The following is a 14,383-nucleotide window of genomic DNA, read 5'->3' on the forward strand; positions in this document are numbered from 1 at the left end:
GGCAGCCTATGGGGCCCCAGGCAGAGCACAGTGGCCCCAGGCAGAGCACAGGGGCCCCAGGCAGCATATGGGGCCCCAGGCAGAGCACAGGGGCCCCAGGCAGCATATGGGGCCCCAGGCAGAGCACAGTGGCCCCAGGCAGAGCACAGGGGCCCCAGGCAGAATATGGGGCCCCAGGCAGAGCACAGGGGCCCCAGGCAGCATATGGGGCCCCAGGCAGAGCACAGGGGCCCCAGGCAGAGCACAGGGGCCCCAGGCAGCATATGGGGCCCCAGGCAGAGCACAGGGGCCCCAGGCAGCATATGGGGCCCCAGGCAGAGCACAGTGGCCCCAGGCAGAGCACAGGGGCCCCAGGCAGAACATGGGGCCCCAGGCAGAGCACAGGGGCCCCAGGCAGAGCACAGGGGCCCCAGGCAGCATATGGGGCCCCAGGCAGAGCACAGGGGCCCCAGGCAGCATATGGGGCCCCAGGCAGAGCACAGGGGCCCCAGGCAGCATATGGGGCCCCAGGCAGAGCACAGTGGCCCCAGGCAGAGCACAGGGGCCCCAGGCAGAACATGGGGCCCCAGGCAGAGCACAGGGGCCCCAGGCAGAGCACAGGGGCCCCAGGCAGCATATGGGGCCCCAGGCAGAGCACAGGGGCCCCAGGCAGCATATGGGGCCCCAGGCAGAGCACAGTGGCCCCAGGCAGCATATGGGGCCCCAGGCAGAGCACAGTGGCCCCAGGCAGAGCACAGGGGCCCCAGGCAGCATATGGGGCCCCAGGCAGAGCACAGTGGTCCCAGGCAGAGCACAGGGGCCCCAGGCAGCTTATGGGGCCCCAGGCAGAGCACAGTGGCCCCAGGCAGAACATGGGGCCCCAGGCAGAGCACAGTGGCCCCAGGCAGAGCACAGGGGCCCCAGGCAGAACATGGGGCCCCAGGCAGAGCAAAGGGGCCCCAGGCAGAGCACAGGAGCCCCAGGCAGCATATGGGGCCCCAGGCAGAGCACAGGGGCCCCAGGCAGCATATGGGGCCCCAGGCAGAGCACAGTGGCCCCAGGCAGAGCACACACCAAATTGGAGGCCGAGGGGCCCCGCCAACCAAATCGGAGGCCGAGGGGCCCCGCCAACCAAATCGGAGGCCGAGGAGCCCCGCCCACCAAATCGAAGGCCGAGCGGCCCCGCCCACCAAAGCGGAGGCTGAGGGGCCCGGCCCCGCCCACCAAAGCGGAGGCCGAGGGGCCCCGCCCACCAAATCGGAGGCCGAGGGTCCCCGCCCACCAAATCGGAGGCCGAGGGTCCCCGCCCACCAAATCGGAGGCCGAGGGTCCCCGCCCACCAAATCGGAGGCCGAGGGTCCCCGCCCAACAAATTGGAGGCCGAGGGTCCCCGCCCACCAAATCGGAGGCCGAGGGGCCCCGCCTACCAAACTGGAGGCCGAGAGTCCCCGCCCACCAAATCGGAGGCCGAGGGGCCCCGCCCACCAAATCGGAGGCCGAGGGGCCCCGCCCACCACATCGGAGGCCGAGGGTCCCCGCCCACCAAATCGGAGGCCGAGGGTCTCCGCCCACCAAATCGGAGGCCGAGGGTCCCCGCCCACCAAATCGGAGGCCGATGGTCCCCGCCCACCAAATCGGAGGCCGAGGTGCCCCGCCCACCAAATCGTAGGCCGACGGGCTCCACCCACCAAAGCGGAGGCCGAGGGTCCCCGCCCACGAAAGCGGAGGCCGAGGGTCCCCGACCACCAAATCGGAGGCCGAGGGTCCCCGCCCACCAAATCGGAGGCCGAGGGTCCCCGCCCACCAAATCGGAAGCCGAGGGTCTCCGCCCACAAAATCGGAGGCCGAGAGTCCCCGCCCACCAAATCGGAGGCCGAGGGGCCCCGCCCACCAAATCGGAGGCCGAGGGGCCCCGCCCACCAAATCGGAGGCCGGGGGTCCCCGCCCTCCAAATCGGAGGCCAAGGGGCCCCGCCCACCACATTGGAGGCCGAGGGGCCCCGCCCACTAAATCGGAGGCCGAGGGTCCCCGCCCACCAAATCGGAGGCCGAGGGTCCACACCATCCAAATCGGAGGCCGAGGTGCCCCGCCCACCAAATCGGAGGCCGACGGGCCCCACCCACCAAATCGGAGGCCGGGGTCCCCGCCCACCAAATAGGAGGCCGAGGGGCCCCGCCCACCACATCGGAGGCCGAGGGGCCCCGCCCACCAAATCGGAGGCCGAGGGTCCCCGCCCACCAAATCGGAGGCCGAGGGTCCCCGCCCACCAAATCGGAGGCCGAGGGTCCACACCATCCAAATCGGAGGCCGAGGGTCCCCGCCCACCAAATCGGAGGCCGAGGGTCCACACCATCCAAATCGGAGGCCGAGGTGCCCCGCCCACCAAATCGGAGGCTGACGGGCCCCACCCACCAAAGTGGAGGCCGAGGGTCCCCACCAACCAAATCGGAGGCCGAGGAGCCCCACCCACCAAATCGAAGGTCGAGGGGCACCGCCCACGAAAGCGGAGGCCGAGGGTCCCCGCACACCAAATCGGAGGCAGAGGGACCCCGCCCACCAAATCAGAGGCCGAGGGGCCCCGCCCACCAAAGCGGAAGCCGAGGGTCCCCGACCACCAAATCGGAGGCCGAGGGTCCCCGCCCACCAAATCGGAGGCCGAGGGTCCCCGCCCACCAAATCGGAGGCCGAGGGTCCCCGCCCACCAAATAGGAGGCCGAGAGTCCCCGCCCACCAAATCGCAGGCCGAGGGGCCCCGCCAACCAAATTGGAGGCCGAGGGGCTTCGCCAACCAAATCGGAGGCCGAGGAGCCCCGCCCACCAAATCGAAGGCCGAGCGGCCCCGCTCACCAAAGCGGAGGCCGAGGGGCCTGGCCCCGCCCACCAAAGCGGAGGCCGAGGGGCCCCGCCCACCACATCGGAGGCCGGGGGCCCCGCCCACCAAATTGGAGCCGAGGGTCCCCGCCCACCAAATCAGAGGCCGAGGGTCCCCGCCCACCAAATTGGAAGCCGAGGGTCCCCGCCCACCAAATTGGAGGCCGAGGGTCCCCGCCAACCAAATCGGAGGCCGAGGGTCCCCGCCCACCAAATCGGAGGCCGAGGGGCCCCACCAACCAAATCGGAGGCCGAGGGGCCCCGCCCACCAAATCGGAGGCCGAGGATCCCCGCCCACCAAATCGGAGGCCGAGTGGCCCCGCCAACCAAATCAAAGGCCGAGGGTCCCCGCCCACCAAATCGGAGGCCGAGGGTTCCCGCCCACCAAATCGGAGGCCGAGAGTCCCCACCCACCAAATCGGAGGATAAGGGGCCCCACCAACCAAATCGGAGGCCGAGGGGCCCCGCCAACCAAATCGGAGGCCGAGGAGCCCCGCCCAACAAATCGAAGGCCGAGCGGCCCCGCCCACCAAAGCGGAGGCCGAGGGGCCCGGCCCCGCCCACCAAAGCGGAGGCCGAGGGGCCCCGACCACCACATCGGAGGCCGAGGGGCCCCGCCCACCAAATCGGAGGCCGAGGGGCCCCGACCACCACATCGGAGGCCGAGGGGCCCCGCCCACCAAATCGGAGGCCGAGGGGCCCCGACCACCACATCGGAGGCCGAGGGGCCCCGCCCACCAAATCGGAGGCCGAGGGGCCCCGACCACCACATCGGAGGCCGAGGGGCCCCGCCCACCAAATTGGAGGCCGAGGGTCCCCGCCCACCAAATCGGAGGCCGAGGGTCCCCGCACACCAAATTGGAGGCCGAGGGTCCCCGCCCACCAAATCGGAGGCCGTGGGGCCCCGCCTACCAAATCGGAGGCCGAGGGTCCCCGCCCACCAAATCGGAGGCCGAGGAGCCCCGCCCACCAAATCGAAGGCTGAGCGGCCCCGCCCACCAAAGCGGAGGCAGAGGGACCCCGCCCACCAAATCGGAGGCCGTGGGGCCCCGCCAACCAAAGCGGAGGCCGAGGGTCCCTGCCCACCAAATCGGAGGCAGAGGGACCCCGCCCACCAAATCGGAGGCCGAGGAGCCCCGCCCACCAAATCGGAGGCCGAGGGTCCCCGCCCACCAAATCGGAGGTCAAGGGTCCCCGCCCACCAAATCGGAGGCCGAGAGTCCCCGCCCACCAAATCGGAGGATAAGGGGCCCCACCAACCAAATCGGAGGCCGAGGGGCCCCGCCAACCAAATCGGAGGCCGAGGAGCCCCGCCCAACAAATCGAAAGCCGAGCGGCCCCGCCCACCAAAGCGGAGGCCGAGGGGCCCGGCCCCGCCCACCAAAGCGGAGGCCGAGGGGCCCCGACCACCACATCGGAGGCCGAGGGGCCCCGCCCACCAAATCGGAGGCCGAGGGGCCCCGCCCACCAAATCGGAGGCCGAGGGTCCCCGCCCACCAAATCGGAGGCCGAGGGTCCCCGCACACCAAATTGGAGGCCGAGGGTCCCCGCCCACCAAATCGGAGGCCGTGGGGCCCCGCCTACCAAGTCGGAGGCCGAGGGTCCCCGTCCACCAAATCGGAGGCCGAGGAGCCCCGCCCACCAAATCGAAGGCCGAGCGGCCCCGCCCACCAAAGCGGAGGCAGAAGGACCCCGCCCACCAAATCGGAGGCCGTGGGGCCCCGCCAACCAAAGCGGAGGCCGAGGGTCCCCGCCCACCAAATCGGAGGCAGAGGGACCCCGCCCACCAAATCGGAGGCCGAGGAGCCCCGCCCACCAAAGCGGAGGCCGAGGGTCCCCGCCCACCAAATCGGAGGTCGAGGGTCCCCGCCCACCAAATCGGAGGCCGAGGGTCCCCGCCCACCAAATCGGAGGCCGGTCCCCGCCCACCAAATCGGAGGCCGAGCGTCCCCACCCACCAAATCGGAGGACGAGGGGCCCCACCAACCAAATCGGAGGCCGAGGAGCCCCGCCCACCAAAAGTAAGTGCGGCCCCTAAAGTAAGTGCGCCCGCGGGTGCAAAAGTAAGTGCGCCCCCGGGTGCAAAAGTAAGTGCGCCCCCGGGTGCAAAAGTAAGTGCGCCCCCGGGTGCAAAAGTAAGTGCGCCCCCGGGTGCAAAAGTAAGTGCGCCCCCGGGTGCAAAAGTAAGTGCGCCCCCGGGTGCAAAAGTAAGTGCGCCTCCGGGTGCAAAAGTAAGTGCGCCCCCGGGTGCAAAAGTAAGCACGCCCCCGGCCCCGGGTGCAAAAGTAAGCGCGCCCCCCAGTCCCGTGTGTGAAAAGTGCTGCTGTAAAGCTGGTAGCGCTGTTCAAGCACCATGTATTTCCTTCAGGAAATGCCCATCTAATATATAATTGCCTAGAATACTACTTCCTGCAATTTGTGCCAACTTCCGTGGCTTTGTCCGGAGCTAATGTCCGGAGATAATGTCCGGAGATAATGTCCGGAGATAATGTCCGGAGCTAATGTCCGGAGCTAATGTCCGGAGATAAGTGACGTCACCAGTGTCCTACACCCAGGCAGAGCACAGGGGCCCCAGGCAGCATATGGGGCCCCAGGCAGAGCACAGTGGCCCCAGGCAGAGCACAGGGGCCCCAGGCAGCATATGGGGCCCCAGGCAGAGCACAGTGGTCCCAGGCAGAGCACAGGGGCCCCAGGCAGCCTATGGGGCCCCAGGCAGAGCACAGTGGCCCCAGGCACAGCACAGGGGCCCCAGGCAGAGCACAGGGGCCCCAGGCAGAGCACAGGGGCCCCAGGCAGCATATGGGGCCCCAGGCAGAGCACAGTGGCCCCAGGCAGAGCACAGGGGCCCCAGGCAGCATATGGGGCCCCAGGCAGAGCACAGGGGCCCCAGGCAGCATATGGGGCCCCAGGCAGAGCACAGTGGTCCCAGGCAGAGCACAGGGGCCCCAGGCAGCCTATGGGGCCCCAGGCAGAGCACAGTGGCCCCAGGCAGAGCACAGGCGCCCCAGGCAGCATATGGGGCCCCAGGCAGAGCACAGGGGCCCCAGGCAGCATATGGGGCCCCAGGCAGAGCACAGTGGCCCCAGGCAGAGCACAGGGGCCCCAGGCAGAACATGGGGACCCAGGCAGAGCACAGGGGCCCCAGGCAGAGCACAGGGGCCCCAGGCAGCATATGGGGCCCCAGGCAGAGCACAGGGGCCCCAGGCAGAGCACATTGGCCCCAGGCAGCATATGGGCCCCAGGCAGAGCACAGGGGCCCCAGGCAGCATGTGGGGCCCCAGGCAGAGCACAGTGGCCCCAGGCAGAGCACAGGGGCCCCAGGCAGAACATGGGGCCCCAGGCAGAGCACAGGGGCCCCAGGCAGAGCACAGGGGCCCCAGGCAGCATATGGGGCCCCAGGCAGAGCACAGGGGACCCAGGCAGCATATGGGGCCCCAGGCAGAGCACAGTGGCCCCAGGCAGCATATGGGGCCCCAGGCAGAGCACAGTGGCCCCAGGCAGAGCACAGGGGCCCCAGGCAGCATATGGGGCCCCAGGCAGAGCACAGTGGTCCCAGGCAGAGCACAGGGGCCCCAGGCAGCTTATGGGGCCCCAGGCAGAGCACAGTGGCCCCAGGCAGAACATGGGGCCCCAGGCAGAGCACAGTGGCCCCAGGCAGAGCACAGGGGCCCCAGGCAGAACATGGGGCCCCAGGCAGAGCACAGGGGCCCCAGGCAGAGCACAGGGGCCCCAGGCAGCATATAGGGCCCCAGGCAGAGCACAGTGGTCCCAGGCAGAGCACAGGGGCACCAGGCAGCCTATGGGGCCCCAGGCAGAGCACAGTGGCCCCAGGCAGAACATGGGTCCCCAGGCAGAGCACAGGGGCCCCAGGCAGAGCACAGGGGCCCCAGGCAGCATATGGGGCCCCATGCAGAGCACAGTGGTCCCAGGTAGAGCACAGGGGCCCCAGGCAGCATATGGGGCCCCAGGCAGAGCACAGTGGCCCCAGGCAGAGCACAGGGGCCCCAGGCAGAACATGGGGCCCCAGGCAGAGCACAGGGGCCCCAAGCAGAGCACAGGGGCCCCAGGCAGCATATGGGGCTCCAGGCAGAGCACAGGGGCCCCAGGCAGCATATGGGGCCCCAGGCAGAGCACAGCGATATTTTGGACCACTGTGCGGTGTTTCAGACCCCCTGTGTGATGTCTGGGGCCCTGTTCTTAAGTATATTAAAGATTAAAGTAACGTATATTAAAGTATATTATAGATCAAATTTGACACGTTTATGAGCACCATTGAGTGATATACTCAAGAATGACATAATTTTTCAACATTTTATGGTTTCAAACTGTAAACACTCAGAGTTTTTTTTACTTCAACCAGAAAACCTTAACGGTTCATAAAAAACTTGACTGTTCAGGATATGATAAAAGTCATAGTATTCTGAATCTTTAACTTATAAAGATACCTTTACATGGGGTGATTATTGGTTCCAGAGAGGCTTTCGGCCGATAATCGTACACATGGCTGGTGACAGGACAATACAATATAAACGTTCAAAGGTAAACACTGATAACATTAAAATCTAATATATAATTGCCTAGAATACTACTTCCGGCAATTTGTGCCAACTTCCGTGGCTTTGTCCGGAGATAATGTCCGGAGATAAGTGACGTCACCAGCGTCCTACACCCGCTCAGGGTGGACAAAGATATATGCCTTCGTGGTGCGCGGCACTTTTCTGATTGGTTGCCGCCTGCCGCGAGCGACCAATCAGAAATGTGCCGTACTGTCAAGAATTGTCAAGAGCTGGTGAGTGCAGCCATTTTTTGTTCTTTCTTACTATTATTTATTAATTGTATTATTCTTACATTTGAATAAATAAAGTATATATGGATTCTAGACTCCCGATTCTTTAGAATCGGGCTGCCATCTAGTGTAATTTATAATTGTATAACTGTGATGTATTTTATAACGTAATTAACTGTACTTTAAACTCTCCAAGCAAAGATAACAATAAAGTATAACTTAAAAAGAATACAGTTAAAATAAAAATAATCTGCACCTGTTTTTCTTTATCCAGATATCGATAGGACAAATAATAGCAAACAGTAAAATGTCCTTTTTCTGCACTTTCTTCTGCATCCCAGGAAATATTGATAGAATTGAATCCACCATTTGATATTGTCACATTTGGCTTTTTAAGCATAACTGCGAATAAATTATTATTGTATGATAATATTAATAATTATTGTAATGGCAAAAAATAATGGAAGAAATAATAAAAATTTATAATAGAAAACAGTATATCATTCAAAAGAGATCGCTGAATTAGCTTGTGGTATTGTATTAAGATTCCACGGGTGTAACAAGTCAGTTAATGATTTTTCCCTTCTAAATATGCCACAAACATCTGTGAGTGAATGGTACTATTGGAAAGCAAAATCACATTAATTCAGCCACAAAGTGGCAGAGAACTGAAGTTTCAGAGCAGGGTTGAGAAGTGCTGAGGCACATGGTGCATAAAAGTCACCAATATCCTACTGACTCTGCAAACCAGTCAACACTCTGTAGAGTTACAAATCTCCACTAGCATCAACATCAGCACAAAAACTGCACCATCAGCTTTGTGGCATAGGTTTCCATAGCATGCCAACACTGGACTCTGGAGCAGTGGACACATCTTCTGTTGAGTGAAGAATCAAGCTTCTCTATTTGACAGTCTGGTGGAGAAATCCGATTTGTTCATATGCCAGTAGAAACTTACCTGCCTGAATGCACTATGACAACTGAAAAGTTTGGTGGAGGAGAGATAATACTATGAGGATGGTTTGGGCCCCTTAGTTCCAGTGATAGGAAAACTTAATACTTCAGCATACCAAGACATTTGGACAACTGTATACTTTCAAGTTTGTGGAAAGCGCCATTCTGTTCTAGTTTGACTGCGCCCCAGTGCCCAAAGCAAGAGCCATAAAAGCATGGCTGGGTGAGTTTGATGTGGAAGTATTTGAATTCACACAAAATCTGACTAAATCATAAATACACTCTCATACACACACAATCACATGCGTGATCAATGGAAAATTGCAGCACAAAGAAGAAAATGTCATGGAATTATAGAAATCACAGGAAGGATAAACCAGTTAATGATAAGCAAATGACGAAAAAAGAAGCCAAAACATTCAAAACCTTGATATATTCATTATTGTGTATGAGTGCCACACACTTACACCCCTTGGCTGCTATCAAAGTTTTACTAATGAATGTATTGGGAATGTTCTGCCACACTGAATGTACTTGATCAGTAAGATCTGCTGCTAGCAGCTCCCATTGTAATTGCTGACCAATGACATCCAGAATGTTCTTGATGGGAGACAAGACTAGGCTATGACACCAAATTTAGGTGACGCAGGCTGCTCACAATAGGACGATCAATATGTGACCTGGCATTAGTTCCATGACCAAATAAATGTAACATGAAACAGTGTGCCTGAAATGAAATCTAGTGAGTTATGGCTACTATATATTTCAGCCCACACTATAATCCCGGGAGGACAGGCTTGATGTCTCATTTTGAAGACCTTGTAATTTTGTTGCTCACATGTTCCCTGTACTATCACTGCATCCAATACAAAGGCAAAAAGGCTGAAGATATAAACCTCCATCCAGGGATTCATTGCCTTCTTAATCTGCACTGTGTTAGCCTTCAAGAGCTGTGCATGTGATCAGGGCCAGACTGGCCATCTGGCAATTCTGGCAAATGCCAGAAGGGCCTGTCTGGTTGTTGGCTGCCTTGTCTGCTACATTGTTATCAAAATCTGCATCCTTAAGACGCCCATACTGTTAAGAGTTGTGAAGGAGCACAAAGTCGCTGGCTCTGTCACTTACCCCAGCAGGCCGTGGGCGTCCCTTCTGTCTGTGACCTGCCATATCCATCACCAACAGGGGATGTCAAGGGTGCAATGACGTCACATTGGGCTGCCAGCATCCACTGCATGAATGGATAGAAGTGGAGTCAAACGATGTGGAGCATGAAGTGTCTGGATTAAGAGAGTATAGGGATTTATTTTATATACAGAGGGTTGTATGGGAATGGGGTTGTTGTATGTTGTATGGGGTTGACTGAGGACTCCAGTGCTGGCATTGGAAGTTAGTGATCATGTGCTGTGGCATAACTTGAACAGCATGGGCCCCAAAGCAAAAGCTCTAATGGGACCCCCAATTATTTCAAGTCTGTAATAGCATTGGTCTTTTTATTTAGGCCAGAGGGACTTCTTGGGCCCCCCAGGCTCCAGGGACCGGGTGCAATTGCAACTCTCGCACCAACTGTAGTTACGCCCCTGATCATGTTACTGAAGGTATGTGATTTGCATGCATGTGGTCACGTGTCAACTAGACGTGCACAACTTCGGTCAATACAAGTGAAACTAGTAAAGCTGAGTACAATTAGTTGGAAAGTGTCCGGCAGCGGAAAATCCTCACAGTGTACACTATGAGGATTCAGAAGTCTAAAGTTACATCGACTTTAACTTCAACCCCTTTAACGATCAATATGGTGATATTATTAGTATTGTATATGTCTTACCTGAGGAGCTCTTACTGCCAGCCCTGATGAACTGGGATATTTGGAGCTCCGCCCACTAGCCTGGTTTTGCCTGAAATGATCTGAACACATGTAAGTGTCAATTTCTCATTTAATCCCTGTTATTTTATAATTACTGTGTACATACTTCCAATTGTCTCGTATTGTAACAAAAGTTGTAATATTTTGATAAACACTGCCTAATCTTTCGGAGTAAAATATTTAAATTACTAGTTTCGTTCTTCCTGCTCTAAAACGTACCCTAAGTCTTCAGAAGGGAATTACGCTACTGTTTTGGGTTGGCTTCGGACCCGTTTAATCAAAGCTGGTGGCAGCTTACCTTGTTCTGTGTATTTCGGAGTTGTTGTGGCGACGGCGGCGTTGATAATTATTGTTGCTGCCTGAGTGGGAGTAGTTATATCGCCCTCGCCGCAGCATGCCCAACAGCCAGTACAAAGCAGGCAGTACCTAGTCTGACCTGAGGGTAAGGGGGGGTGCCAGAGAGCTGCAAGTTCTCAAGTGGAATGGTAAAGCGGGATATACATAAATCCCTGCAGTTCATGGTACATTGTAGAGCAGTGGGATAACTAAAATAAGCCCCTTCTGTAAATCGATAGGTCAATAACCTTGTGTGTGTTTTCGTCACATTGTTAGCAGTGGAGGGATAACTAAGATAAGCCCCCCTGCACATGTGATAGCCATCTGTTGACCTAAGGTCACCCCGATCCGTGACATAGGGGTGACAGTCAGGGTGTGAATCGTGCCAAATTGGAATACTCTGGAACTCTCTACCACACCATATCAGACTCTCACCTACCATCGAAACCTTCAAAAAGAACCTGAAGACGTACCTCTTCCGGCAAGCCTACAACCTGCAGTAACCACCGATCGACCAAACCACTGCACGACGAGCTCTATCCTCACCTACTGTATCCTCACCCATCCCTTGTAGATTGTGAGCCCTCGCGGGCAGGGTCCTCTCTCCTCCTGTACCAGTTGTGACTTGTATTGTTCAAGATTATTGTACCTGTTTTTATTATGTATACACCTCCTCACATGTAAAGCGCCATGGAATAAATGGCGCTATAATAATAAATAATAATAATAATAATATGCTGGTAATATTTGGTTATGGTTTGTTGGCATTTATCTGTAATAGTGCAATATTATTATGTTGATATTCTAATAATTAACTTCCTATATAGCAATATTATTGGTATTATTAGAAATATGTCATGCTAAGCAGTGACAGCGTGGCAAACAGTGCTTTTGACCGGCGGTGAAATCATCCCCTCTGGGCAGAGAGCAGTCGTTCCCACGCTGTTAAAAGACAGTGTGAATGCTCAGCTGTGATCGGAAGTATATAGTTTACCTCCGGTCACTGGTGTCGGCTGATGGGACTACAGCTCCCTTCATCCGACACCTGTTGCCGCTAATAATAGCGAGAGCAGGAGCCACTGATGGGTGTATTCATTAGCCAGATCCTGTGCCGTAAATAAATAATTAAAAAGACAAATGTCATGGGTTCTCCTGTGATTTTTCATAGCCAGGGAAAACTCACAGCTGGGAGCTGCAACCCACAGCTGTCATCTTCGGCAAGGCTGGTTATCAAGAATAGAGACCACATGGGATCCCCCCATTTTTGATAATTAGCCTTCCTAAAGAAGACAGCTGGGAGCCAGATTTGATATTGCCCCCCCCTGCCTAAAAATAGCAGCCCGCAGCTGCCCAGAAAAGGCACATCTATTAGATGCGCCAAATCTAGCACTTTCCGGCTCTTCCCACTTACCCTGTAGTGGTGGTAAGTGGGGTTAATATTTATGGGGTTGATGTCACCTTTGTATTGTTAGGTGACTTCAAGCCCATAGCTTAGTAATGGAGAGACAACTGTAAGGCACCTCTCCGTTACTGATCCTATAGTTGTATGGTAAATCGACACAGCCAGAATAAAGTATTTTATTAGAAATAAAACAAAACACACTTTTAAATTTTTATTTCAAAATAACAAACAGTTATACTCACCTAACATCTATTCTACTGAAGCCTTCGTTCTCCTATAATAAAACTGAAATAAAAATCAACAATATACCATACCTGTCTGTCATTCTTTCCCACGCCACCATCCATGTCTGGGGATAAACAGCTTTCAGCCTGAACAGTGCCAAGATGCGACCGTTCAGACTGAGAACCACTGGTGACTGAACTGCTGCGAGAACAGCCTCAGAAACTGGTTGTGAGATCGCAACTAGCACCGTGAGATGTCACCGCAGTTCAGCTCGGCTGGGAATGCAGCTTCAGCCGCTTCTGCTCTCGCTGTTATTAGCGGCAGCAGGTGTCGGATGATGAAAGCTGTAGTCCCATCAGCCGACACCATATACCTCCAATCACAGCTGAGCGCTCATGCTGTCTTTTGACAGCATGGGAACTGCGGCTCTCTGACCGATGGGGATGATTTCACAGCCGATCAGAGTAGGTGTTTGTCGAGCTGTCATGCACATGACAGCGTGGCAAACACTGGATGTTTGGGCCCCTTAATCAAGTGAATGGGGTCCAGGTTTGGGTTCGGGTGTGGGTATTTTTCTTGCACCCAAGAACAAACTTTTTGTTACTGTTCAGCCAAACCCACTGGACCCCAGCATCCAGGTGTCCGCTTATCTCTAGTAATGAGTGATTCAGAATTTTCTAAATTTTATTACTCCTTCCTTAGATCCATAGATTTATTTAACTTTCTTCTGTATCTACTGTAAGTTTAGCATTCATTTATAAACAATTAAGCAATATTGTCTGAACAGAAATGTCATCAGACTTGTTTGCAGTGTCCAGAAGACTTGAATTTCTCAACGGCAGCACAATGTGACTCACATCCTGTAGATCTCATGAAGGGTTGCAGAAAACAAAAGCAAAAATGTTGTGTTCTGCACTAAGTTTTTTCAAACACGGTAAAAGCTATCTTACTTTACTACTCCCAATCCCACCCTTTTTAATGCAACATTCACCCTTGCCATGTCTCCATTCAAGGTCTCCTGATTCTTTGGAAATGAAGAATAATATTGGAAGGTGGAGCAGCGCATAAAGAACACTGAGTTTTCAGTTCTAATTTTTGAAGCAAGTCTGGGTGAAAATTATGTAAGGACATTTAAAATAAAGACCATTTATCAATACTGTTGCCTTATATGAGTGGGAGTTTTAGGGAATTAAGGCATCCTGATATACCTTCTATGCACGTAGACTGATATATGGTAATTGTATACATTGGACTCAACTCACAGAGCAATAAGGGGTTTGTAAGAGCACAATTGGCATTAGTCCATGAGGGTATGACAGGGATATGAGCGTTTTACAGGGACACATGCTGGCAGCCTTAGTGTATAGGGGGCACAGGATAGAATTAGATATTAAGGCGTATATAGAGGCATAGGCTGGCACAAGACTATGAGATGAATATAGGTACAAGGGGTTATAAGAGGATTATAGGGGCACAGGCTAATACTATGAGTGCTTTATAAAGTCATGATGATGTATCTGTGTTCGGAATTTATTTCTGGTGTTACATAGGCTGGAAATATTTGCACAGGAGTTGCCTTTGCATTCTTCAGGAGAAATTGTCATATCAATCTGGCATGGATGGAGAAGAAAAAGGAGAATTTCTACAATCTGAGAAGACATAGCCAGTGAATTACTAGAATTAACAAATAACTAAACTTTTCTTTATTATCGATCAGTCTTTGCAATGTTGTTCTCATACAGCAAGAGAGTAAATAGAGTCTTAGTATGGGGGAAGGGAGCAGAGAAGCTTACACTGCTGTAGGGATATTTCCACTCTGCTGATGAGTAGATTGAAGATCCAAAGCCAGGAGTTAGTATAAATGCGGTTTTTAATCTAGGCATTTCAAAGTACACTCACTTCTTCTTCAGGATTTGGCCAGGTTATATCCTGAAGGAGAAGTGTGTGTACTTTGAAAGCCGTAGATTAA

At 55.2% G+C, this 14,383-nt stretch overlaps 1 protein-coding gene across 1 annotated transcript in view; it reads right to left on the minus strand.

The window, feature by feature from the left end:
- Positions 1-14,383, minus strand: part of LOC143815462 (interleukin-5 receptor subunit alpha-like) — a 91,235-nt gene that overhangs the window by 49,048 nt on the left and 27,804 nt on the right. Inside the window, exon 3 of the mRNA XM_077294675.1 lies at positions 7,893-8,038. Within this exon, the coding sequence (XP_077150790.1) occupies positions 7,893-8,038 (146 nt within the window). The remainder of the gene's footprint in view (positions 1-7,892; positions 8,039-14,383) is intronic.

The sequence above is a fragment of the Ranitomeya variabilis genome, chromosome 3, assembly GCF_051348905.1.
Source record: "Ranitomeya variabilis isolate aRanVar5 chromosome 3, aRanVar5.hap1, whole genome shotgun sequence".
NCBI classification, from domain to species: Eukaryota; Metazoa; Chordata; class Amphibia; order Anura; family Dendrobatidae; genus Ranitomeya; species Ranitomeya variabilis.